Genomic DNA, 26,864 nt, shown 5'->3' on the forward strand with positions numbered 1-26,864 from the left:
TATATATATATATATATATATACACCTACCATAGTAATCTGCGGATAAGGCATGCTTTGGAATAAACAAGACAATGACCGACTGACTCCATTTATGAGAATAACGCAGCTTTCGAAATGGGCCTGGAGTAATAATAATAATATGATTTATTTATTTATTTTATTTATTTATTTATTTATTTTGGCGAAGTTAAGGCCATCAGGCCTTCTCTTCCACTTAGCCAGAAACAAAAGAAGCTGATATAATTTTACAGACTAATATAAGCAAGTTTTGGTACAGTCCTATTGAGGTTAAGGCAGTTTGTGGAATGAAACTAAATTTTTCACCGCAATTTTAATAGGATCGGATTTTTTTTAAACAGAAACGACATTAAAATATCTAGCTATTATAATATGGAATGCACTGACATTGCTAACTCATTTTCTGATTTTTGAGGAGAAGGCAGATTTTGGAACTATAGAACTCAAATATTAAACTATTTTAATTTAATAAAATTATTCATACACAAATGGGGCGATTAATAAATGCGGGGAGTATAAAGACAGAAGTGGTTAATTTAATATAATTCTGAAATACTGAACAATGATATTAGTTTCGAAATTAATCCAGTTCTCTTTAGTAGCATTATTATTCAGTACAGTTTCAATCAACTCATTGGCATCAGATTGATGTTGAATCCTTTCGACTACAGTTGCATTGTTGTCTGAAGTCTAGGCCTCATGGAATGAGAAAATGATTACGAAGTAAGATAACGAGAACGCTTCGCTTTGTTAAATTTAAATGCAAAGCGTATAAAAACAGAAACGGAAATAAATATCAAAATTTTATTTCAAATCCCAAACATCCTTAAAATACCATCCGTGCTCACAAAAACAATCACGAACAGCATAAACGCTTCACGCAATTGCAGGGATTCGATGAAGACCCTGTCACGTTTTTCGAGGGTTTTTTTCCAACAACAAAGCGAATGCAAGGTAGTCCCATGACAAATCCTTCCACTCATTTCGTTATTGTCAATTCCACCGATGATAGATAATTACGAAATTGTCCGTGACATCTATCTCTATCTTAATTCTTCGCTTTTCCAAGAAATTTTCGTTTGATTATTATTTCGTTACAATATAATTCATTACACTCTTAAAAAAGACTACAGTTTAAAATGACCGTTATAGAAATGTATTTTATGAAACAATTATTTGGATCTATTTTTGTAACGATAATGTAAATGCAGAGGCTTGACTTTTTTGTGTCTGGCTAGAGATTCACACAGCACTATCGGATGACACAAGTTTAGTAATTAAATTACAGCCTAGATCATATATGTAACAGATAACTCATCGCTATGTTAAAATCGGTAGCACTTTGAAGAGAACAACCGCCAGGATCGCCACCCGTCCGCCGTAAACGAACACGAGATGGCACTACAGTCGCTAATGCAATTCAAATGGGAATTATGACGTGACTCCTTATGTAACAACTAGATGGCAGCGTAGTAAACCTGACAAAAGTTGTTACCGTCAAAGCCTATAAGGCCGACCTATCTGGTTACATATATAATCTAGGATTACAGCCAATAACTCCAACACATTCCAATCTTCAATAGAGGCAGTTCTCCTCAAAATAAGTGATTGGTTCTCAGCCAATAAATTAATATTAAATTGTAACAAAACATAATTCAATTTAAATCATGCCAAAATTCAATCTCGCAAATTTAAGCGCAATAATTAACAACAGGTCTCTAATAGAAACAACAACCACCAAATTTCTTGGCTTACAAATCGATAATACAGTATGTTAAATTGGAAAAATAATATTAAAGAAATTACCCTCAAACTAAATTCAGCATGTTTTGCTATTAGATCTGTGCAAGAGATAGTAAATATCAATACCTTAAAATAATATACTTTGCATATTTCCACTCGTAATGAGTTTCGGAATAATATTCTGGGGAAATTCTACAGATACGTAGTAACAGTTTCTACTACAAAAAAGAGTAATTAGAATAATAGTAGTTGCCAAATCTAAGCAGTCGTGTAGGATTATTAAAAAACAACAAATAATGCCCCTGGCTTGTCAGTATATTTTTTCATTAATAAATTTCCTCGTATGTAATCGTGAAAGCTTTGTAACTAATTCAACAGTTCATAGAATAAATACTTGTCAAAAATGACTTTCATACTCCATCGGCAAGTCTATCGTACTATCAAAGAGGAGTGCGTTACAATGACATTAAATGATTAATAGCCTTCCGTGGATATAAAAAGTCAAACTGAAAACATAAGATTATTTAGGACCAATTAAAGAAGTACCTAATTTCTCACGCCTTCTATTCTGTAGATGAATTTATGACATTCAACAACGCTACATGAATATTTGTCTTGTACTCAGTACCGTTAATAACCCTTTGTGTTGCACTAGAATATTGTAAAACTCTTCTGTATATATTTCAACAAGACTGTGACTTTGTAGTACTACTAAGTTTTTTTTACATGTTCCGTATTTAACTGTGAAGCAATGTACAAATACCATGAAATGGAAAATAAGTATAATAGACCCTACAATAAAATTACTTTACAAAGCGTTAGAAATTAATTTTTGCTGATGTGGAATGTTCGTTTTTAAGAGCCTTTTTCGTGTTAGTGACGTGTGGAAGTACTAGACTTGCTTATAAAATATTGACTGAATGACCCGAGAGAAGGACGAGAGAAGGCTAAAACTGAGAAGTGATGGATCTGAGCGAGGTGGGCCATGAAGTACTCGACCTCGCGTAGGATAGAATTCATTGGTGAAGTTTTGATAGTGCGAATGATAGTCTGTTTACATAAACAGTACGAACTTTTTTAAAACTACTCGGAATCTGTTGCTTCTTTTTCTCTTTAACCGTAGGGCTTCTTTAAAAAATCATGATCCTGGCGTGAGTCAGTCAGTAACTTTTTAAAACGAATCGGAATTACAAAGTTAATTTGTTATGCCGTATTTTAAATGTGTACCAAGTTAAACCACTCTTAGCCCCGGCGTAGCACAGTCGGCTAAGGTTCTTGTGTACCGGTCCGGAGTTGAGCTTGGGCGCGGGTTCGATTCCCACTTGGTCTGATTACCTGGTTGGGTTTTTCCGAGGTTTTACCCAACCGTAAGGCAAATGTCAGATAATCTATGGCGAATCCTCGGCCTCATCTCGCTATCACCAATTCCACCTACGCTAAATAACCTCGTAGTTGATACATCGTCGTTAAATGATTACTTACTTACTTACTTTTAAGGAACCCGGAGGTTCATTGCCGTCCTCACATAAGCCCGCCATTGGTCCCTATCTTGAGCATGATTAATCCATTCTCTATCATCATATCCCACCTTCCTCAAATCCATTTTAATATTATCTTCCCATCTACGTCTCGGCCTCCCTAAAGGCCTTTTTCCCTCCGGCCTCCCAACTAACACTCTATATGCATTTCTGGATTCGCCCATACATGCTACATGCCCTGCCCATCTCAAACGTCTGGATTTAATGTTCCTAATTATGTCAGGTGAAGAATACAATGCGTGCAGTTCTGCGTTGTGTAACTTTCTCCATTCTCCTGTAACTTCATCCCTCTTAGCCCCAAATATTTTCCTAAGCATCTTATTCTCAAACACCCTTAACCTATATTCCTCTCTCAAAGTGAGAGTCCAAGTTTCACAACCATAAAGAACAACCGGTAATATAAGTTAACTGTTTTATAAATTCTAACTTTCAGATTTTTTGACAGCAGACTGGATGATAAAAGCTTCTGAACCGAATAGTAACAGGCATTTCCCATATTTATTCTGTGTTTAATTTCCTCCCGAGTATCATTTATATTTGTTACTGTTGCTCCAAGATATTTGAACTTCTCCACCTCTTCAAAAGATAAATTTCCAATTTTTATATTTCCATTTCGTACAATATTCTCGTCACGAGACATAATCATATACTTTGTCTTTTCGGGATTTACTTCCAAACCTATCTCTTTACTAGCTTCCAGTAAAATTCCCGTGTTTTCCCTAATCGTTTGTGGATTTTGTCCTAACATATTGACGTCATCCGCATAGACAAGCAGCTGATGTAACCCGTTCAATTCCAAGCCCTCTCTGTTATCCTGGCGTCGTTAAATGATTAAGTAAAAAAAAAAAAAAACTCCTACCAGAACACACTATGAGAATATAGAGAAATACGAATTTTGCTTAACTTTTATACCAGTTACTCCAATAGGCGGCCCGCGGGCCACATGTGGCACGGTAGATGTTTAGTTCAGACCCGCAGAGCAAATATTAGTGCGCGGGGAGTGAGAACGAAAGAAACCAATCAGATAATGTAAGTATACAAACTAAATTGTTCGGCACAATTAACTTGGCAAATATTCTATAGTGAACTCAAAACAGCTCTCATTCACCCATATGGAGCCAGTTATGTAGACTGATTCACCGACAGATTCGTTGCCCAGGTTGCGCCATAGGAGACTGGTTTATACTACATCCGCGATGAGATGATGATGATGATGATGATGATGATGATGATGATGAAGATTTATTGGAAAGAACTTAAAAATCGTTTAATGATAGCCTATTGTTGATTTTGGACAAAATAGGCTGATATTTTCCAAATTCTAACAAACTTGCATTGTAAGTTTCGCCAATATTTGCGTCAACCTACATGTCTGGAACAAGCTTCTCTGATGATGGTGATGGTGGTGGTATAAGTAGCAGTGGTATAGTCCCGTCGCTCTAATTTCCGGCAGCCAATCACATTGCAGGTCGGCTACATTTAAACGTGTGCGTCTTATGATTCGCTGATGAAGATGTAAAGCATTTCCTAAGGCTGGATAAATACTTAAAATATAATCGCCCGCCATTTTGGCTCTTTCGTTGGCGTTCGCAGAAAGCACTCGAGGACGTTATTTGCCGCTCAATTGTTTGCTGAATTACAGTGAATTTGATTTATTATCATAGGAGCTACGACATGTGGCAAATAGATCCTTCGTCTGGTAGCTCGGCAACGGAAGAACAAAAATGGCGAACGATACTACCTACCTAGACTTTATAGAGCCTTGACTTCCTAAGACATAATCAAAGAGGAGGAGTCACGCCGGGAATAACAGCGTCGCGACTATAGTACACAAAATTGTTTCAGAAATATATTGTCAAACAGTTTCTTTCAAGTCACTTTAAGATTATTTACCATCTCTCACATCCCAACTTACTTGTTAAATAAAATCTTCTGTTATCATACTCATTTCTCCAGTTGAGATGGTCTTCAGTCAATTAAAATATAAAATAGATGTCAAAGTGTTTGCTAACAAAGTTACCACAAAATGCAACGTTATTGTTAATACATACTACTCGTGTTAGGCATCATGAAAAACATTTTCAGTGCCGGTATCAAGTATTTGAGTGTAAAATAATATTTCTGTGTGGCTTTTGAACAATTTAATTCAGAACCATTATTTTACACGCTTACGGTACTTACAGACATCAGAATTCTCGATTAAATTTTATTTAAAACTACATAATTTTATATAGAATTAAAATATTGCTAAGCTCTCACTTTCATTTTTTCAAGTGTATGTATAACTATTAGCCTTTTTTAATTAAGTATAATGTAACATCAGTTATTTCCGGGTGGGATAATGTCAGGTAAAAACTAAAGGTGTTTACTGTACCCAAAAATTGCGAACTTTAATTTAATGAAGGGGTTCAGGATGATTAAATATATTACTTTTTTGTATGAATAAATGATGAGAATACGTGCATCCATGTGTACATAATTGAAAACCTAATACAATTTAAGTTGCAAATTGATGCGATTTTACATAGTACTGTAGATGGTTCCAGGCATTTCCATGGGTTATTTCTCATTGAATTTAGTCCGAAATTGAACAATATTTTGCAGAAGTCGATCAATTTACAAAACTAGAAAACTGGAGCCAGTGATAAATACTGTGTAACTTTGTTCCATATTTTGAATCCATTCACCTTTGCAAAATTGAATTCATTTTATGAACGTCATAGTGATATGAAGCTGTAGAGTACTTTTGGGATTGCCAGTGGACAATACCCATGAACAAGTGTCAAGTTATTTTATTTTTGTTTTTCCTTTCTATGTTCTTGTTATTCTCAACTATAATGTATTTATTTATGTACAGTAAAGTTTACTAAATTATAAAAAAAATATACGAAAAAAAAGTGTAAATTTCTTTATTTGTTGTTTGTTTTCGACATATATAAACAATTTAATGTTTCCCATTTCCTATATTCTGTGAGTTGATATTTTTTGTAGAATGATTAAAAATGTTAAATGTCATAATTACCCGTCTATTATGTCGCACCACGAATAAGCTAACCTGAAATCATAGACGTAGTGTGATCCATTTTCTGTGGAGCAAAAAAAGTAACGACCTGAACAAATGACACTCTGCATGGAAATTAAATCTTAACGCAACATATGAATTCGTATGTCGATACAGTAGAACCCCGATTTTCCCTTACCCTATTAACCGATTGGTGGATTATCCGACCGTCTTTCTCTCTATCGCTCGTTTTTATTTTTGCTGCAAAAGCTATGAAGTACAAATTTTTTTATGGACTGTTTTTTTTACAAACCTTTACCCTTGCACAGTGGTCTACTCTTAAATGATCGTAGCGTCTAACTTCTATGCAAAATGTCTTCCACAGGTGTCAAAAGTAAACGTCGTCAGCTTAGAGTGTAAACCTGCTAACCGCCAAAAAGAAAATTTTACAAGGGAAGCAAAAAACTAAGTTTAAATTAACTCTGAAATTTTTATGACCAAATCCAAAGTACAGGTGGCATTTGTACTTATGTTTTGGATTTGGTCCTAAAGTTTCAGAGTTAATTTAAATTCAGTTTTTTGCTTCCCTTGTAAAATTGTCTTTTTTTTTTTTTTTTTTTTTGGCGGTTAGTAGGTTTACACTCTAAGCCGATGACGTGTTGTGCTATGGAAAAAAGTGCAAGTAATTGAGTGATTTCTTAAAAGAGAAACTATGGTTCATCTCGCATCAAAATACGAGATAAGAATTACAACTGTGCGCAACTTAATGAAAACAAATGTAAAGTGTATAAAGTATGTAAATCTACAACATGAGACCTCTACTATTCCTGTCTTTCCACAGACAGCCGTCATAAGGAGTTTCCTTGGCCATTAAAAACCCGTAATTGAAAATCAGACTTAAATTAGTTAACTTCTGATTCATTACCTACCTAACTTGTTGAAACAAAAAACCATGGAGGAAGTTACGAAATTCTATTATACACTTAATTTATGAAAACCTTTCATGGTACTGATTATCTGACTTTTTCGATTAACCGTTCACTCTCCCCCCTTCATTACCACGGATAATAGAGGTTCTACTGTATTCAGAAACGTTAGATGCTTAAATTCACCAATGACTGGCATCATTGAACATGGTGGTGATATTTAGTTTGTTCTGACTTGATCTGTGCTGTCGTCGGTTCTTTCGTATGTCGGTCTCGGTTTGTTCAGCTCCGGTCTGTGGTGTTTACCTCCAGACTCGTTCTGTGACCTACTTCTTTTCTCGGTCGGATCCCACACGAATTTCTTCCAGTAGAAAACGTTTTACAGTCAAGCACTTTCTCTTAACGTAGTTGTATTTGTGTATGTGTGCAATGGCAGCTACCATTGTATCTCGTAACATGAACGTAAGCCTTGCTTTTATGAAATTAATTTCCATTTCTTAATCGTATTTAATAATGAACCGTCGTACATAACACACATTACATTACAGCATCGTCGCATGTAACGTATTACAGCGAGCTTAAATATTTTCCCTCTTGCTTGTTATTGATTTTTGGAAGTAGGTAGAAATCACTTAATCGGTCTGTCTAATGCACATTCACTCCGCTATAGCATTTTTCCCCTCTTGCAAAATCTGCTCGCGCACATTGTGTCGAGAATGGGAGAGGGGGCCACGGGACGGAAAGAGGCTAAACACAACTTGATGGTGTAATAGGAGATCTGAGATTCAGTTTCTCCGAGGTCACAGAAGATAGTAACCAAGCAATTATTTTTGGCACAATGATTCATTGGATAAGGATAATAATGGGCAAATAATGGGTCTCCTAATTCTCTTTTCCGTTCTGCAGGATATAATATTAATTGTATATTGTTGTCAGTAACATTGTGCTGTGTCTGTGATGACGGAACACCCACATGTGCGAAATTCAGGAAAAGACTGTTCGTTCGCATAATCACTGGGCGAGATAACTGTTAAACCTGTTGGAGAAAGGCTTCGTGTCTGAATCTTGCCCGCAGGTTTTCTGCATACAATACGTAACGGAAATGTAAATCTTTTATCTCATAATTTATGTCTCTTTTTTACTTCCGTTCAGTTTTATAGTTTGAATACGTTCACTCAATTAACTTTTTCCCCCCAAAAAATGTTAACAAAATTAGGTGTAATATCTTCGAATGCTCTCTATCGTTGGACGGACTTTCTCTAAAATGTTAATCATATCACAAGATATCTCTTTGACTATTTCGCTCATGTATCTACCAATTAGGGTTACCAACTCTGGTAAATAAAGTTACCGGCCATTTGACACATGCAGGTTTAGATGAACAAGTACTCTTTATTCAACTATAGGCCTCCTACGCATATGGGTGATGTCTATACTTCGTTCCATAATGTCTGACAGGAGATGTAAACGTTGTCGGCAGTCATAAGTTAGCATTAGATTGCAGTGGAATTAAAAATGTCGTTAAGTTATTTTTATATTTCGGAGCACAACTTTTATTTGATGACTATTGTACAGTATTTAATAAATTAATCTATTTGAAAGAATAGCTTCAGCCTAACACGACTAAACTGGAGTTACGAGTATGAGTTGCTATCGTTAGTGATTTTTTACGTAATCTTATGAACAACACTTTTTTCTATATTCTGTCGCCTGTAGAATACGAAATGGACTAGGGTGCGATCCCATGTTGAGTTTTAGGGAGAATTAAGCCGCTATCGCCTATTTCGTCTGTATAGATGAAAGGCACGTGATGATGATGATGATGATAATAATAATAATAATAATAATAATAATAATAATATATAATATATAATTAATTGGATTGTATTCTTCACCTGACATAATTAGGAACATTATGTCCATACGTTTGAAATGAGCAGGGCATGTAACACGTATGGGCGAATCTAGAAATTCATATAGAGTGTTAGTTGGGAGGTCGAGACGTAGATGAGAGGTTAATATTAAAATGGATTTGAGAGAGGAGGGATATGATGGTGGGGACTAGATTAGAATTAACCTTGCTCTGGATAGGGACTGATGGCGGACTTATGTGAGGGCGGCAATGAACCTCCGTGTTCTCTAAAAACTGTTTGTAACTAAGTAATATAATTATAATAGCAATAATAAAAACAGTGCAAAAAAACTTTAATAGCCCAGGTAAGAGTCGAACCTGTGTTATATAAACGAAGCCTGGAAGTACGCATTATCTTTTCGGAGTGTTATCACAGTCTGGTATATACAGTCACGAAGTTTGAGTTGTGAGGGTGCTAGGAACACTAGACTGTGCCGGTACTATTTTGCGTTGTCTGTAATGAGGCGATATTAGCGATCCTAGTGGTTAGCAACTATCTATGGATGCATATTTACTACTTCGTGACTGTATGTACTAGACTGTGGATGTCACACTTCTCTATTATCAGAAACAAATTATTACTTAAATACTTAACCTGTATCCACCCACTGCAGGTCAGCAGGGAATGGGTGTGGTTATTTCCGTGAAAAAGAGTTCCAGTGCTTCCTCAAGCGTAATCTAAATTTCGTCTGTTGCTTTCGAGGAAATGACTAGGACAGAAATGAGATAACGGCTTATTCGTAAATTGGAAAGCCACCACAATAATAGAGGCACTTGTGTGGAAGAGGAAGACGGTCTGTTTAAAAATGCAATTACGTTTAAATCTGTAAAATGGGAATAATTTTTAAAGGAATGGCCTTATGGGCTGTTCTCACTTTTGTGAACGTAATGTACCAACATACACGAGACACATCCAGTGCATTTCCATGCTGGGAATCGAAACCAGGTGCGCGACATTTATAACAATAAGCACCAACGCCACCAAAGCCACAGAAAACGACGTATTAAAAAATTACTCAAAGATAACTCATGCTTTCTCATACATTTTACCAGTTTTACAACGGGTCAGTTTTTTCATTATGTTACTAACGATATTCATGTTAATAATTAATTAGTTTTCTTCAAATATCGTTCAGAAGAATTAAATGTTTATTTAGGCCTAGGTATATCAAAATAAGATGAACTTTCGTTTTCTTCCTTGCTTATAAATTGTATCCTTACAGCCATAGAAAGTAATATTTTTATGACTTCATTTATAAATTGTACGGTTTATGTAGATGTAGGCCTATATCTTAAATTTTGCACAAATAGAACTTTAATATAATTGTGCCCACGATGTTTTCGATACTACGATATCTTTGATTTTCTGGAGTATCGAGAGCGATCGGTATTATTAGGGAAAGGACTGGATACTACTTCTGTATTTTTTAGTCTCCAGGTGTTTTTTCTTCTGGCTTTTTTTTTTCCAAGAGTCTTTTTCAGTATAGTTGGACAGATATATGACAGAAAAAGGAATAGATGGATCCAGAAGGTGTGAGAATGTTTGCTTTGCTGAATAAAAACCTTAGTCTAGTAAAAACACGTTAAATATTTATTAATGTGATGTTTAGAATATTGTATAGTATTATTGAACTAACTTTTGTCAGATTTCAAGAGTATCCATGCTTTTAATTATATGTTTTAAGGGGAGAGGATGGTATTTCTTGGTGAAAAATAAATAAATAAAAAAAATTCTTTAAAGTACTCTGTGATATGTGTGAAATACATATTGTTATTTGTGGTTATTTGTGCCATTTTTAAACTTCCTGCGTTATGGATTTTTAAATCACTCGCCCCCTTTTTTTGTTGTTTCAGGTAAATTCAATTTTCATTTTTTTTTTTATTCTTTAAAATACTCTTTGATATGTGTGGAATGTATTTAATAACGTTTTGTAGGTATTTGTGCCTCTACCAGATGTTGAGACGCGATTTTTAAACTTCTTGCGCTATGAATTTTTAAATCAACCGCCCCCTTTCATCGGTTTCCGGTAACTTCATTTTTTTGCTACATTGCCAGACAAAAATGGATATAATTCCTGAACTATTAAAGATACATGTATGACATTTAGAACACACATTATTTAGACTATTAGGAAACTTTTCTCTCTCACAGAATTTTGTTACTTGATTTCACTTTAAAAATACGTCCGTTTGTTTGCAAAAAAGGAAATCAAAAATATTGTAAATTTTATTAGTTTACAACAATGTAATTTATTCGCCACAACAATAATTCCTTTCTACAATTCGCCTTAAACGCTCTCGCCAACAATTGGATTTTCACTCAACACAGTATTCGTTATAGCACTCCACCGACGACAATGACAATTTACTTGGACTAGTACGAACAACAATTAACTGTTAATCTTAACTAATATTTACAAAGCACTATTTACAAATCAGAACTATCAGTTCTCAGTTCACAGTTCTTCTATCTCAGTCACTCGAGTTCACAGTATCTCGAACCACAGACCTCAAGAGACAGTTCAGTGTACTCGAACTCGGGTCCCTCCAACTGCGGTCCACTGCACTCGAACTCAGGTCCCTCCAACTGCGATCCACTGCACTCGAACTCAGGCCTTCGGATGCTGACGCAGATGCGGACGCACACTCGAGTCGAACTCCGGTTGGCTTGCTTGCTCTGGCTTTCTCACTGACTGAATAACTGAAAACTCTGAAACTCTAGTTCGCTGGCGACTGCTCTTTTATAGCAAAATCATAGTTGCGAGAACCTTCTACAAGTGTGTAGAGAATTATCTCATATCTCTAGATCGACAGACTTCTGGAAGGGCCGGGAAGGTCCGTTCCCCCTTCCCTACGTAAGCAGCTGCGCGCGCGGACTCGTCGCGTGACGTAATACACCCTCTCTCTTCTCTCCACCGCGCGACGTCACTCAATGTTCCGTGGAGCCTGTGCGATCTGCTTTCTTGCGGGACGCTGGTCGTGAGTTCGATTCTCACGTCGCTGTCACAATATGTTATAATATTTTAATCGTTTATTTTACAAACGTAGGGACTACGGGGTAGTATCAAAATTCTGTTACATTGCAAAAAAACTGTTTGAATATATCTTTAAAAATGGTTAAGATATATCGGTTTTAGTAAAATCCTGCATTAGGTTTTTTTTTTTTCAAATATGGGCCCCCAAATAATTTTTTTCAAAATATTTATATTTGGTTGAGTTGCTACAGCTATGAGCTCTCTACATTAAAAAAATTAATATTTTAAACCAAATAGGAAAGAAGTTTTTAAAAAATACCATCCTCTCCCCTTAAAAATCCAACACTTTTTAATGTATTCTTATTTTTTTTTGTTATGTTACCATTTTTCACTTTTAAAGTTGTAGTTGTCGAATATTGAGAAATTGTGGTATAGACTCATCAGTACTTTTACATGATATATCATATTTAATTTAATTTCCATTTTATCAGTTTGTTGTACGTAATAGAAAAATCACAAAGAAAATTGTCTGCTTCCATTTGGAATAAATTGCAGTTGTGTATTGTTAAAGTTAATTGCACGCACAAGTCTTGTAGTGCCTCATTCTCGTACACGTATAGTCAACTGTCCGTAGACAGGTTTGAACCTCATAAACGACATCAATAAGACATCACTTATGAGGCAACTACGCGAGGAGATAATAGGGTAGAGTGACTAGTTCCTTTCACCCCTCCATTGCATACATCACTGACTAGTTACATACCGTCAGAGGGGGTAACATTGGCCCATTAAGGATAACTTTGACCCAACAGAGATTACATATTTGAATTGTTATATCTCTCACAAAATACTGGCAGGAGCTGCTATCTATACAGTACAGTTGAAGCTATTAAGATATACCACACTTTGTGGGAGATATAAAAATTCAAATATATATTCTCTATTGGGCCAATGTTACCCTTAATGGGTCAATGTTACCCCCATTGACGGTATTACACTAATCAGACTTCAGATGTATACAAACAATAATTCTTCCTCTGATACACATCGTCAAGGAGTCGGTCTGTAGATCTTTAATATTAAAATCTGATGTATGCATCTGAAGTCTGATTAGTGTAACATGTAGCTAATGTGCGATATATGCAATGGAGGGGGAAAGGACCTGGCCACCCTACCCCATTATCTCCTGGCCTAGTTGCCTCATAAGTGGTGCCTTGTTGGTATCATTTGTGAGGTTCAGACCTGTCTTCGGACAGTTGACTCAACAACAATAAGGATATTTTACTGGTCGTGCGCCAATTCATGTTAGAAATATAATAATGTTTGTTATTAATCAAAATATAATTTGGTTAATTGGATAAAATTGTACGCCGCGGAAGTTTGAATTATATAAAGGTATACTAAAAAAAAGGATTGCGATGGATATTGTTAATACCCTTGAAGGGATCGCTGTTCACGAGACATACTGCGTGTCTAGAACCACTTTTTGGTGTCAGAAATGCTAAGAACGAGTATTTCTGTGAAACTATCCAATTACGTATATTTTTGCAGCTTTAAAATACAGTGAAACATCACTTCGTGGACACCCCTTATAACAAAGTTATGAAGTTCCCGGTCAAAGGGATAAGGAATATCGTACGTACTCTACTAGTTTTTTGAAATGGACGCAATACAAGACTGACATGAGCACTAATTTCATTTCCCCTGGACAAAATTTACCTCTCAATTACAGACATCCATTCACATCGACCGCCTGAAGCCTAAAGCTGAAAAGCGTAAAGAGAAAATTCCCAAATTTTTTCTGTTTGCGTTTCAACTCCCCAAAGAATTTAGAAAAAGAAGGTACTCACTCCCCTTTTACGTCCATGCAAAGTTGTTCAGGATTATGATGTATAAAATCACTGGTTTCCTGTTTACTGTAGTTGGGTATAAAATTTATGGTTTGTTGCCATTTTCGGAACACATTTCCGTTCGTTCTTCCAGATGTGTCTGAAATTATTCCTGCAAAGAACCATTTAAGCGCAGAATGTTATGGGTTGCTAACTTGGAAATGTAGAATGTTTGTGGTCATAATATACCATCAGGGAGGAATCAATAGTATGGGCCAAAGTAATAATTGGACCCCTTGATTTAAAAAGAATTAATAATAATTGCAATAATACTGGCAACAGCAATAATAATAGCAGTGATCTCGGAGACGGTTGTGGTAACTCACTTCTTTGATACAAATCTAGTTTTCATGTTAAGCTCTCTCTGAAGCAGACTTGAATAATTTCAAGAGAAAAATTGTTCTGGAGCTGGGTATCGATCCCAGGACCTTTGGCTTAACGCCCAATGCTCTTACCGACTGAGCTACCCAGGAACTTCACGCGCAACCTCTCAACTTTTCCATTTATATCCACATAACTCTAGTGGGCTGGTGCACACAAACCCTGTGTGACTTGAAATTGTGGTTTTTTGTTGACGTACCTACAGTAACGTATATATTATACAAATCTAACTTTCAGGTAAAGCTTCCTGTGAAGCAGACTTGAATAATTTCAAGGGAAAAATTGTGCCGGGGCCGGGTATCGATCTCAAAACAATTTTTCTCTTGAAATTATTCACTTCTTTGCTGTTGAACACAGGGATGAACTTCACTCGTCATACATTTATTAATACTCTTTCCTTTAATACCAGTCTCCAGAGAGGAACTTTTCGGCATTTTGAGGAGGCGAAATTGTGAACTGTGTCTTCAAAATCGATCTTCGCCATATTTCATGTTCAGTTCTCATAAAACTTAAATTATTCAAGCTGGTTATGACATGCGATTTCTTAATTCATCTTTTATTAATTTTTGCTTTAATGTTCTCCAGATGCATTGGTCACAAACAATGTCAGAAAAATACTCATAATTTCCATATTGGAGAATGCTGGTAAAATATTCTCATTATTCATGTAGACAGCCTAACACTAGTGTATAGGTTATGAATATTAAGATCTTTACAATCCTGATCATCTCCAGCATATTCTTGTAAAGATTTCATATTCACTTTCAGATGACATTCAGGTAAAATCTCTTCAGAAATATACATCAGTGAGCTCCTCCTCCTTCTCCTCCTCTCCCTCTTCTTCTTCTTCTTCTTCTTCTTCTTCTTCTTCTTCTTCTTCTTCTTCTTCTTCTTCTTCTATGGCGGCCTTGGAGGTTTTAGCCCATTGCATTTGTTCCCTAGTGATCCTAGCCCTTGCTGTTATTGCCCAGATTCATAGATGTCGCTAGTGCCGAGAAGTGTAGACCATTTAGTTTATTGGAGACAATCGAGAGTGCACCACAGATGGTTTATCTGCATAAGTGGTTCCCAAACTTTTCGAAGGTGCGACCTACTTTTGGGCTAGACTTCTGTATGGGACCCTCACTACCGAACTGGTAGGGTACTTAACCCCTTTCGAAAAATACAAATCCCTGTAAAATCGAAAATAACGATAATTTTACTCAAAATTAGTGGATGTAACCCAAAGAACGAACAAAATAGAAGAATATAGTGCAATATTGACAGAAAATATTACATGAACACAGGGTTGCCAGATGTTCTGATTTGGCAGGACATGTACAGATTTTCATGTAAAAGTCCCGAGTCCTGCTTCGATTCGAGGTGGGACGCAAAGAGTCCCTCCTTTAGAAAATTAACGTCATTTGTATAATTTTATCGTTACCTAGTAACTACTTTGACCTAGGCCTAACTAATTATAACAAATTTAAATTAATTTTCGTAACAATGTAGGTTTTCATATTTAAAAAAAAAAAAACTAATATTTTGGCAAGTGTAAGTTTTGTGACAGCTAATTCGGTGGTGAATATGATATTTTTAAACATTTAAAAAGAGACGTTCATCACAAATGCATGGCAAAGAGAATGAAGAAAAGCTTGTTGAAAATTCTGAAGTCCAGTAATAAATATGTAGGAAGGTCTGAAAATGTATACTGTACGGTATGTTACAATTTTTATTTGGAGCAGTAATGTGCTAAGGCACAAAATGAACACGAATTCAGGTATCGATACATTTTATGTAATTGTTATCAATTAATAAACATTGAAATTTAAACATTTTGTCACATCTGGTGCCATATTTTTGGAATTTCTGCTTTACAATTATTGATAATAAAACAGCTGGGGAAATCTCTGAGACAGAAGTACTATTAAGTCATTAAGTTAATAATTTGGTATAACATATTATTGCCACATGCCCTTCAGAAAGATGCCAGACAAACGTGATGTAACTTACAGCCAGATAAATATTGCTCTGTACATGTATCTACAATATGTTCTTTTTATTAAAATTTCAATTTTGAGATTCATATTAGCTTCTTCTACTGTATATAAAGGGATTTTTTTTTGTAGTCATGAAAATATCAACTCTGTCCATATTCATATCATTCTTTCTTTAAGACAAAACGTAAGTACCGTACTCTATATTATGATAGAAAAAGAATGTCCCTCCTTGGTAGATCTAAAATATGGCAACCCTGCAAGAACATCATTTCTAGTTGCCTGATTTGCTAATATTTTCGAACACTTAACACTTTGAATAGTAGTTTGCAAGGCCAAGATGTTAACATAATATCAACTGCGATTAAAATCAAAAGATTTACAGAGAAACTTGATTTCTGGTCGACATACGTTTACAAGAAAGAATGTGATTCGTTACAGTCCATTAAAGAACCCGTGGAAAATTTAGCAACATATGATGTGAGAAATACTGAGTTTGTTTTTGCTGTCATGAAATAAAGTTTGCACAATTCTAAACAACAACTTTTTTTTTTTTTAGTGTTTTCCGAAAGACATTCAAAACCTTACGACAATCACAGACGGATATTAAATCCGTTTTTAAACAGTTGAGTTCAACTGACTGAAATTGAACAAAATATTAAGGAAAACTTCATTTAAATATGTACATACCCGCTTAAGGAATGCTGGAACTAGGCTTTTTCGCAGAGTGTAGATCAGTTGTGGATCAAAAAAAATTTTAAGAATATCCTTAGCTTGCAAAACAAGCTCTTACATTTTTATAGCATTTGCGACTATATATTTATGCAAAATAAGCTTCTCGTCTATGATTGCTATCAAAACAAAGGCGAGGAATCTCATTGAACTTGAAACTGATATCACTGTGTGTGTATCGAATACACAATCCAGATTTTAGAGCTACTTTCTGAAAAACAGGCACATTTGTCCATTGATAAAATTACTTTTTACTTTAGTGTATAACTCTTGAAACTTTTTTTAATGTCAGATATTGTTTTTATGTTCTGAACACTCAGTAAGTGTATGTTAATAGGGCGATTTTTTATTTATTTTGTAAATCACCTCGTGACTAGGCTGACCAGACTTTTTATGATCCAGCAGGGGACATCGGCAATTGCAAGAAAAATCACAAACCCTTATCTAGTCACTCTCCATTGAAATGTTGCAGAAAATACACGTAATAGTAGATATAATGATATAACTTTGCACACTAAATTTGTAGAGCATCTTAACAGTTTGAATTAAATGCATAAACACACGTATCTTCTATACATCATTGATGCGTGCATTTCCATAACGTTGTAAGTGCCGAAACCGGGAGAATCTATTTTTTCACATATATCAGTTGTAGGTGTCCTGTTTGACAATATTACGAAAGGTTATGAAGAAAGTGCTGCCCCAAGTAATAAAGTAGTGCACTTTCAGGTTGTGCAAGTCACAACGTTGTATGTACTGTATAAAACTATTTTTGTTCCTACTGTAAACTTCACAAATTGGCACTTATAACGTTCTGGAAATGCACGCTTCAATTATAGTCACCAAGAATTCAATTTCAGTACTGACGCATGCATGGAAGTTTTTCACATAATATTGTACACACTGAACTCTAACACACATTTTGCAAGTACTTGTCTGAAGAATATATCTTTTTAAGGATCTGTTCATTCCCATAGAGCCTCACACTAAGTTTCTCACATGAGAAATGAAAGTTTGTTTTCACTTATAACAAAGCTTTAACTGTTTCAATTTTCATTCTTGACTTTTCATCAGTCCAGATTGAGTTCATTGTGGGGAAAAGTCTTCCAATTGATAAATTACTGACTGAAAGACACATGATTAATAACACTATATTAAGAACGTTTTCAAATGAAATGGAATTTTTTTATGTTGAAAAACATCATACCACTTTTCACCCGTTGGTTTGTCACAACTCATTTTTTCAACTACTTAAAAATGAACGCTGCAGCAGTTCTAATACTTCCATGCAACGCAAATGAAGAAAAAGATACTATGCTCTTCTCAAAGAATGCAGAATATATCATGCTGTGCTCACTGGTTCTTCTGTCTCATACTGAGAACTGTTCAGAAATGTGCATGAATCGCAGCAGTTTCATCACAATACTTATGTGTAAAATGTTATTTAAACAAAATCAAAACTTCTGGGGACAAAAATGGGGGCATTTACTCCCTGGGGACAGCAACTCAAAACCAAGGATTGTCCCCGGAAATTGGGGACGTCTGGTCAGTCTACTTGCGACTCCTTCGGCTCTTTACACGACTCTCAGTTTGGGAACCACTGATCTACATAATAAGGCCGTGTCTCAAAGCTACATTTTCAGCTGAAGTGAACTAGATTGTTGACTAAATAGCCGGATGTGACTTCAGAAGTTATGATCCAAAGCTACACAGTGCATAGCAATCAAGTCCGTAGCAGCTAGTCAACGAAAATGCTTGCTTGATTGATGGTTTGTTCACTAAACAAACATGGATACCTCCTCAGCAGTTGGGGTTATGAAATCTGAAAATGCTTTGGAAGTGAAATAATGTAAACATAATGTATAATAACGCGTTAACTTTGAACACTGACATTGTTAGTACTTTCTGTACAATGTGTTAAACATTACTGTAATATATTAAGCCCTTATCTTTTCCATATAACTCGTAATGAAACTGCATTAGGACACTGCCTTCTTAATTTAGTGCTGCACTGTGATGTCATGGTTTTTAGAAAAATAATCTATGAAGAAGGCCTGTTTCAAGCATACATGTCCAAAGCTCCCTAGTGTGTAGTTTACAAGTCACCTAGTTGCTAGTCACTAGTGTGTAGTATGGACTTGAGCTTTGAGACACGGCCTAAGAATCGTTAGGATGTCACAGGCAAACCAGAGTAGGCTACCTGGAGAAAACCTCTATGTTTCCTAGACTACAGACTTGCCCAACACAAGTTATCAATTTAGGTGGCTAGACTGGGATTTGAACCTGCACCCCTGACTTATAAACCCAACACACTAGCACTAAGTCAGTCACTGTGGCGGTGAATATGACCATGATTTTTTTTTTTTTTTTTTTTTTTTTTTTTTTTTTTTTTTTTTGCAGAATGAGTTTTTCAGTGTCATACTCACCACATTACTTTCTTTATACAGCTGTGTAATGAGAAAGTAAAAATGTGATTGTCTCTGTTCCATTTTATAATCTTATATGTAATTTTCTTTGGTTTGTTTCAGCTGTTTTTGATCGATTTTGGATTGGCAAAAAAGTTCCGAGACACACGTACAAGACAACACATTGTTTATCGGGAAGACAAGAATCTTACTGGAACTGCGAGATACGCCTCCATTAATGCCCACCTTGGCATTGAACAAAGGTAATGCTCAAAGTAATATCTGTTCCTGTTACTAGTTAATATGCATTCATAATCATTTCGAAAAGCTGCATGTAAATAAATCTAAAAATGATGTAGAGTTTGTAATGTATTAAATTGAATTTGTAATTTCAGAATTGTTAAAACATTTTCTCTCTGTTTATTTCAGCCGTAGAGACGATATGGAATCGCTGGGTTATGTGTTGATGTACTTCAATAGAGGAAGCTTGCCATGGCAGGGTTTGAAAGTAAGTAGAATAAACATAATAGAATTGATTTATGTTATTGATGTTATGATATGACCTATATCATTATTAATGTTAAGCTCTGATTGTGAAATGTTAGTAATTACTACTCAAAAAGGAAGGAGGGGTTTTGCTTATCTGCAAGGTGAGAATGGGGAACTTAAAACATGATTAAATTTTATGAAAGTTGTTTGTGCGTGTATTTGAATTTTATAATTACATTGTACATTATTAATTTAATACCGTATAGGATAACGATATTTTTTTCCCCCACTTTTTGCCTTCAGTTAAATAAGAAAAATTATAAAATGAATTAATTCCAAATTAAAATATAATGTACTGAAATTTAAAAATCCCTTTTGGAAGGTGAGGGGCAATAATAAAATCTTTTCCATCACTTTGTGACTTTGGATTTCGATTCTTATTCCTATAGATTAGATTGTTAAAAGGAAAAACGTTTTTACAAGTAAGATATCGCAAATATTAATGAATGCTGAATTTATTCCTAGACGAATTCTTGAACAAGGCAATCAATGCACAATAATCTGTACTAATTGTAAACATGTAATAACTCATAAACTAATACATTTAATTTATTACATTAAGGAAATTGAACATGATAGGGAAAGTGTCTGCAACAAAAATCTAGATGTTCACAAAGCCATTGTATGCAAAGGAATTTCGGAATTTGAACACTGAAAGTTACCTTTAACTGTTTCCGCTACCCATAGTGACATTTTTTTAATGATAAAAAGCAGCCTATAAATGGGTAGGATGTTCTTCAGACAATTCCCTTCCTTGCTTTCATGAATTTTGCGTAGATATTGAAAGTATGTATTTATTGCTATTGAAAGCAATTCTTCGTTATATTATATATTTTGTGGAAATGTTTTGGCTAAAAATGCCTATTTCGAAGCAGAAGGTAAGGAAGGAAAGTACCTTGAATAGAGTTAACTGAGTTAGGAAGTAAGTAGAGATTTCATGTTTGCGTAACATCAGCATTATAAGAAAAGTAGTTAACATCACATTGTAATTGCTTTATCTTCAGCAAATAAAACTTTCAATACTCACTCAATAGAAAGATATTTGGCGACATAACCTTCCGATGTTCATGCTATAAATTTAGCTACTTACCCCAAAATTAGCAAGATCAAAGAAATCAACAATATGATTCAACAGATACAAAATTAAATTAAAACACTGTTAGGATTCCAGCACATTGCGGTGTCAAAGGTAATGGGGAGGGGGGGGGGGGAACTATTTTTTTTTTTTTGTCAAAGAAAAGAACCAAAATCTCTCAAATGATGAAACGAAAAATTTCATATGCATCCATAAAATGTATAATTAAAAGAAAATTTGCTCTAAATTACAGTCAAAATTTAATGTTCAAAAAATCAAAGTGGGGTAAGCCCCTTGAATAACAAAATTAATTCCAGATTTACCCAGAAAATCATTCGTTGCAATGTTTAGACTCAAAACGGGCCATGATTGTGTAGATAAGCAGCTTTACAAGATTGGGATGTTCCAAACTGCATACTGCTTGTTGTGCAACCAAGAGATCCTCTTGTAGCAAGATATTGGAAAACAAGAAGGAAAATAATGTAATTATTAAATCCTGAGCATTAGACACGCACACACACATGCATACTTTTTGAAGTTATGACAAAGAAAAAATTGGTTGCCTTCACGTGAAATTTAATGTTTACTTTACCTGTCTGTTAATAATACACAACAAACCTATGCATCCATAAAACATATAATTAAAAGAAAATTTTCTCTAAATTACAATCAAAATTTAATGCTTAAAAAAATCAAAGTGGGGTAAGCCCCTTGAATAACAAAATTAATTCCAGATTTACCCAGAAAACCATTTGTTGCAATGTTTAGACTCATAAAGGATTGTGTACGAGGCGTGTTCTTAAAGTAAGTTCCAAAATAGTGTAGTAAGTAAACGGGAAGATATTTACAAACCATTTTTGCTGCATTATATTCCCCACACTTCTATTACTTCTCAACATAATCTCCACCATTATTAAGGCATTTATCGAGTCGTGGCACAAGTCTTTCTATCCCCTCACTGTGGAATTCACCCGCTCATCATCACCATCAAAACGTTGACCACCGAGGAACTTCTTGAGGTGCAGGAAGAGATGAAAGTCACTCGGAACCAAATCCGGGCTGTTGTTCCCAGCCAAATTTCGAGATGAGATTTTGGGTGTCGTCGCCATCAAAACGTTGACCACCAAGGAACTCGTTGAGGTGCAGGAAGAGATGAAAGTCACTCGGAGCCAAATCCCGGCTGTAGGGGGGATGGTCCTGTCCCCATGAATTTGTTCGACAGCACGCACCAAATCATCATTGATCAAAGATGGCCGACCGCTACTCTGCTCGTCACGCACAGAACTTCCTAACCCATCTCCTGACCATTCCATCACTAATGGCTTCATCACCATACACCTCACAAAGTTGATGATGAATGTCAGCTGGTTTGATGTTTCTCCCATTCAAGAAACGGATAATAGATCGCATCTCACAGTCGGCGGGGTGCTCGATCACTTTAAACATTTCAACTGATCATAACTAACCCCCCCCCACACACACACACACACACGGACTGAAGCGCTGAAACTGCATGCACAGCTTGCCTGAGGACTGAAGAAGAAAACACGTATGCTCAAAATAACGATTGCAGCGATGAGACGGCTATAATTGAAAACGAAACTTACTTTAAGAACACGCCTCGTAGATAAGCATCTTTACAAGATTGGGATATTCCAAACTGCATACTGCTTGTTGTGCAACCAAGAAATCCTCTTGTAGCAAGATATTGGAAAACAAGAAGGAAAATAATGTAATTATTAAATCCTGAGCATTAGACACACACACACATACTTTTTGAAGTTATGACAAAGAAAAAATTGGTTGCCTTCACATGAAATTTAATGTTTACTTTACCTATCTGTTAATAATACACAACAAACCTGTACATTTCTGCATGATTTAGGGATTAAACTGTTTTTTTCCCCCTTTTATTCTATGTTACAGGCTGCTACTAAGAAACAGAAATATGAGAAAATAAGTGAGAAGAAGATGTCTACGCCAGTTGAAGTTTTGTGCAAGGTAAGTATCATCTGGCTGTCTAATCTGTCTGATCAATCTATCTGTCTACCTACCTGCTTGCCTATTACGAGTGTGAAATAAAAGAGAAGTTACACTGTTGAATAGTATGAATAGACAAATGTATATACGGGCCAAACATTTTCAAGTGTTGATAATATACACTTCTCTACTTTCCTCATAATTATAAAGTTTCTGCCTGAGAGTGTAGGAAAAACAGGAGAGTGCATACAAAGGGAAACAGTTTGAAAGTGGTGGGATGCATATGACATCAAATCACTCCTTTAGTATCCCATGATCCTCCATGAACTGCTAGATATTCAGTTGCTGCTATCAGCTGCTATTTCACATGGCAATATTTAAATGCCTACTTAAAATTTTAATAATGGTTGGTTGCGTATGTGGTATAAATTGAAACATTATCTTCAGGAAGTACTGTGACCTTTCATAATAAGCATTAAATTATTATATTTATGTATAATGAATGGAATTCGTATACAGTATGTATTTGTCTCTAAGCTGAGAGTATAGTCCCTAATCATTATTGCTTCACCCCTTTACAGATTTCTGAAAAAGCAAGTCGTAAAAACGAATACTTACAAATGGCTTGTAGAGAATCTGGAGGTTCATTGCCACTCTCACATCGGTCCCTATTCTTTGTAAGATTAATCCAGTCCCTAACATCATATCCCACTCCCTCATATCCATTTTAATATTATTCTCCCATCCGTCTTGGTCTCTCCAAAGGTCTTTTTCCCTCAGGTCTCCCAGATAACACTCTATATGCATTTCTGGATCCACTCATAAGTGCTACATTCCCTGCCCATTTCAAACGTCTGAATTTAATATTCCTGGTGCCGGTACGAATTTTTCTCGTATTAAATAGTAATAATACATATTGGCTACTTCATAGTAGTCGTGTAATATTCAATGAGGTGGGTGAGACCTTGTACAAAATGAATATGTGATGTATTAACTGTTAGCAGTTGTCACAAACTGATGTCGAATATGGCCATAAAGTCATTTAAATATGCGCTCCTGCATATATGACTTGTATCGTCTCAAATGCAGGTAGTAAGGCTGTAAAAGTATTACGAGAGGGGTTCGGCCGGCGCCGTGGATCGTGTCCCGGCATAGCTCAGTTGGAAAGAGCACTCAGCGCTCAGAGGTGAGAGGTCCTGGGTTCGATTCCCGGTGCCGGTTCGAATTTTTCTCGTATTAAATAGTAATAATACATATTGGCTACTTCATAGTAGTCGTGTAATATTCAATGAGGTGGGCGAGACCTCATACAAAATGAATATGTGATGTATTCCTAATTATGTTAGGTGAAGAATACAATGTGTGCAGTTCTGCATTGTGTATTTTTCTTCATTTTCCTGTAACTTCATCCCTCTTAACCTCAATGTTCCGAAGCACCTTATTCTCGAATACCCTTAAACTCTGTGAGAGTCCAAGTTTCACAACTATACAGAACAACTGGTAATAAAACTGTTTTATAAATTCTAACTTCCAGTTTTTTTTAAAGCAGACTGGATGACAAAAGCTTCTCAGACGAATAATAGGAGGCATTTCCCATAATTATTCTGCTTTTAATTTCCTCTTGAGTGTCATTTATATTTGTTACTGTTGCTCCAAGGTATTTGAATTTTCCCACTTCCTCAAAGGATAAATTTCCAATTTTTATATTACCATTTCGTACTTGTTTAGTCACAAGATATAATCATATACTATACTTTGTCTTTTCTTTCGGAATTTACTTTCAAACTGATCTCATTACTCGTTTCAAGTAAAATTCCAGTGTTTTCCCTAATCATTTGTGGATTTTCTCATAACACGTCATCCACATAAACAAGCAATTCCAAACTCTCTCCCTGTTTTCCTGGACTTTCCTATTGGCATATTCTAGAGCAAAGTTAAAAAGTAAGGGTGATAGTACATCTCCTTGCTTTAGCTTGCAGTGAATTGGAAAAGCATCAAACAGAAATTGGCCTATACGGACTCTGCTGTATGTTTCACTGAGACACCTTTTAATCAATCAAACTAGTTTTTTGGGAATATCAAATTCTATAAGAATATTATGTAAAACTAAGAATGAATGGTTGAAATTTATAAATAAGCTAAATAAGCGAAGAAGCCTTATTTATTCACATTTCGTAGAAGAATTTTTTGACAGGTTTCTGTATAGTACAGTATTTTATAAAGCCAGATACACCAAATAAATATATTTTTTCATAGGTACGTAAATGGCTTAGAATATGTGCTTGTAACAGGAGCGTTTGTAGTAATTATCCCAGTGTACATTTATTAAACATGTCATGGTTGTTACATGGACTGGACACTTCATGTGTTTTTTTTATTACTATCCACTACTGTACATTCACAATCACAGTAATACGAAACAGAATTTGTAATATGAACAAAACAGGTGAGTTACACAGAAAAAAAAAAAAAGAGTTTTTTTATACACCTTTTTGGTTCCACCATTTCAAACTTATGCTCCCACTTGTTTTTCTATACTCTCAGATTTCTGTAAATACTTCTGTGCAGGTTAGACATCTGCTTCTCTGCTCTTGGCCACCGTACAACTGCCTTCATCGCGTCTCCATGGTTCAAAAAGCAGTGTCCTAGATGTTTATCGAATTAGTCAAACAAATCATAATCACGAAGATTTTCGTATTTTTCATACAGCTTTTGGAGCAATTTTCATTTTGTTAGAGTTTGACTGATAAGCAGAGTACAAATAGGTTTGGATTTAATGGGACCATCTGATGCTTATGTACTAATATAAATATTATGTTACAATTTATTCATCATGAACGTTTTCGGCATGTATTATGCCATCTTCAGATGTTAAAATAGTATTTGTACATGCTTAATGCTACAAATGGTAAAACATGGGTGACAAGCGACATAATCATTCCGTACTATTTAAATGAACTTATGAATTGTTGTGTTCACACGACTATTAGTTATACACTATTACTTCTTAAGAATTAAAACACAGACTTAATGAGTGCTACGACTGAACCTGATCTATAAACTTGAGTTTAAAAACACTAGTGAATGATGTTTAATAAATACAAAGATGAATGTCATTGATGTCAATCACTTAGTTTACATGCTCAAAACACATTAAAATAATGAATCACTGCGTCTATAGTGGTTAGTGGATAAGCATCAGACGGTCCCATTAAATCCAAACCTATTTTGGAGCAATGTTTTTTGTATTGAGTGTTGTGTGAGATGTGGCTTTATCATGGAGATGTTGCTCAAATTTTCACTCTCATTGTTCCTAATAGCTTTTTCCAGACTCTAATTTTCGGCAATATGAGGCAGATGTTTTGTTGGCTCTATTTTTTATATAAATTCAGTGTGAAGGGCATTTCACAGTGGTAGAAGTAACTTCGAAGTTCTTTTATGGGAAAGGCCGACTTTTATTGGTCTCTGTGTTGATATAGTGTAGCTCGTGTTTCATCTCCAGTGTTGATTCGTTTATGGTCTACGGATTTAATAATAATAATAATAATAATAATAATAATAATAATAATAATGATTTATTTAACCTGGCAGAGTTAGGCCATACGGCCTTGTCTAACACTCAACCAGGAGTAAAAACTGCGTTATAGAAACACTACAAATTTACAAAGTACACACAAAACTGAATAAGATAATAATAATAATAAAATGTAAACAACAAGTGAGAAGAAATCAGACATAATACGAGGTCTGTCTAAAAAGTAT

General features: G+C 35.3%; 1 protein-coding gene across 1 annotated transcript in view; it reads left to right on the forward strand.

Annotated features, from left to right (window-relative positions):
* Window positions 1-26,864, forward strand: part of LOC138694316 (casein kinase I) — a 200,009-nt gene that overhangs the window by 141,083 nt on the left and 32,062 nt on the right. Inside the window, exons 4-6 of the mRNA XM_069817923.1 lie at window positions 19,622-19,761; window positions 19,928-20,006; window positions 23,049-23,123. Of these exons, the coding sequence (XP_069674024.1) occupies window positions 19,622-19,761; window positions 19,928-20,006; window positions 23,049-23,123 (294 nt within the window). The remainder of the gene's footprint in view (window positions 1-19,621; window positions 19,762-19,927; window positions 20,007-23,048; window positions 23,124-26,864) is intronic.

Source organism: Periplaneta americana, chromosome 1, assembly GCF_040183065.1.
Source record: "Periplaneta americana isolate PAMFEO1 chromosome 1, P.americana_PAMFEO1_priV1, whole genome shotgun sequence".
Lineage (NCBI taxonomy): Eukaryota > Metazoa > Arthropoda > Insecta > Blattodea > Blattidae > Periplaneta > Periplaneta americana.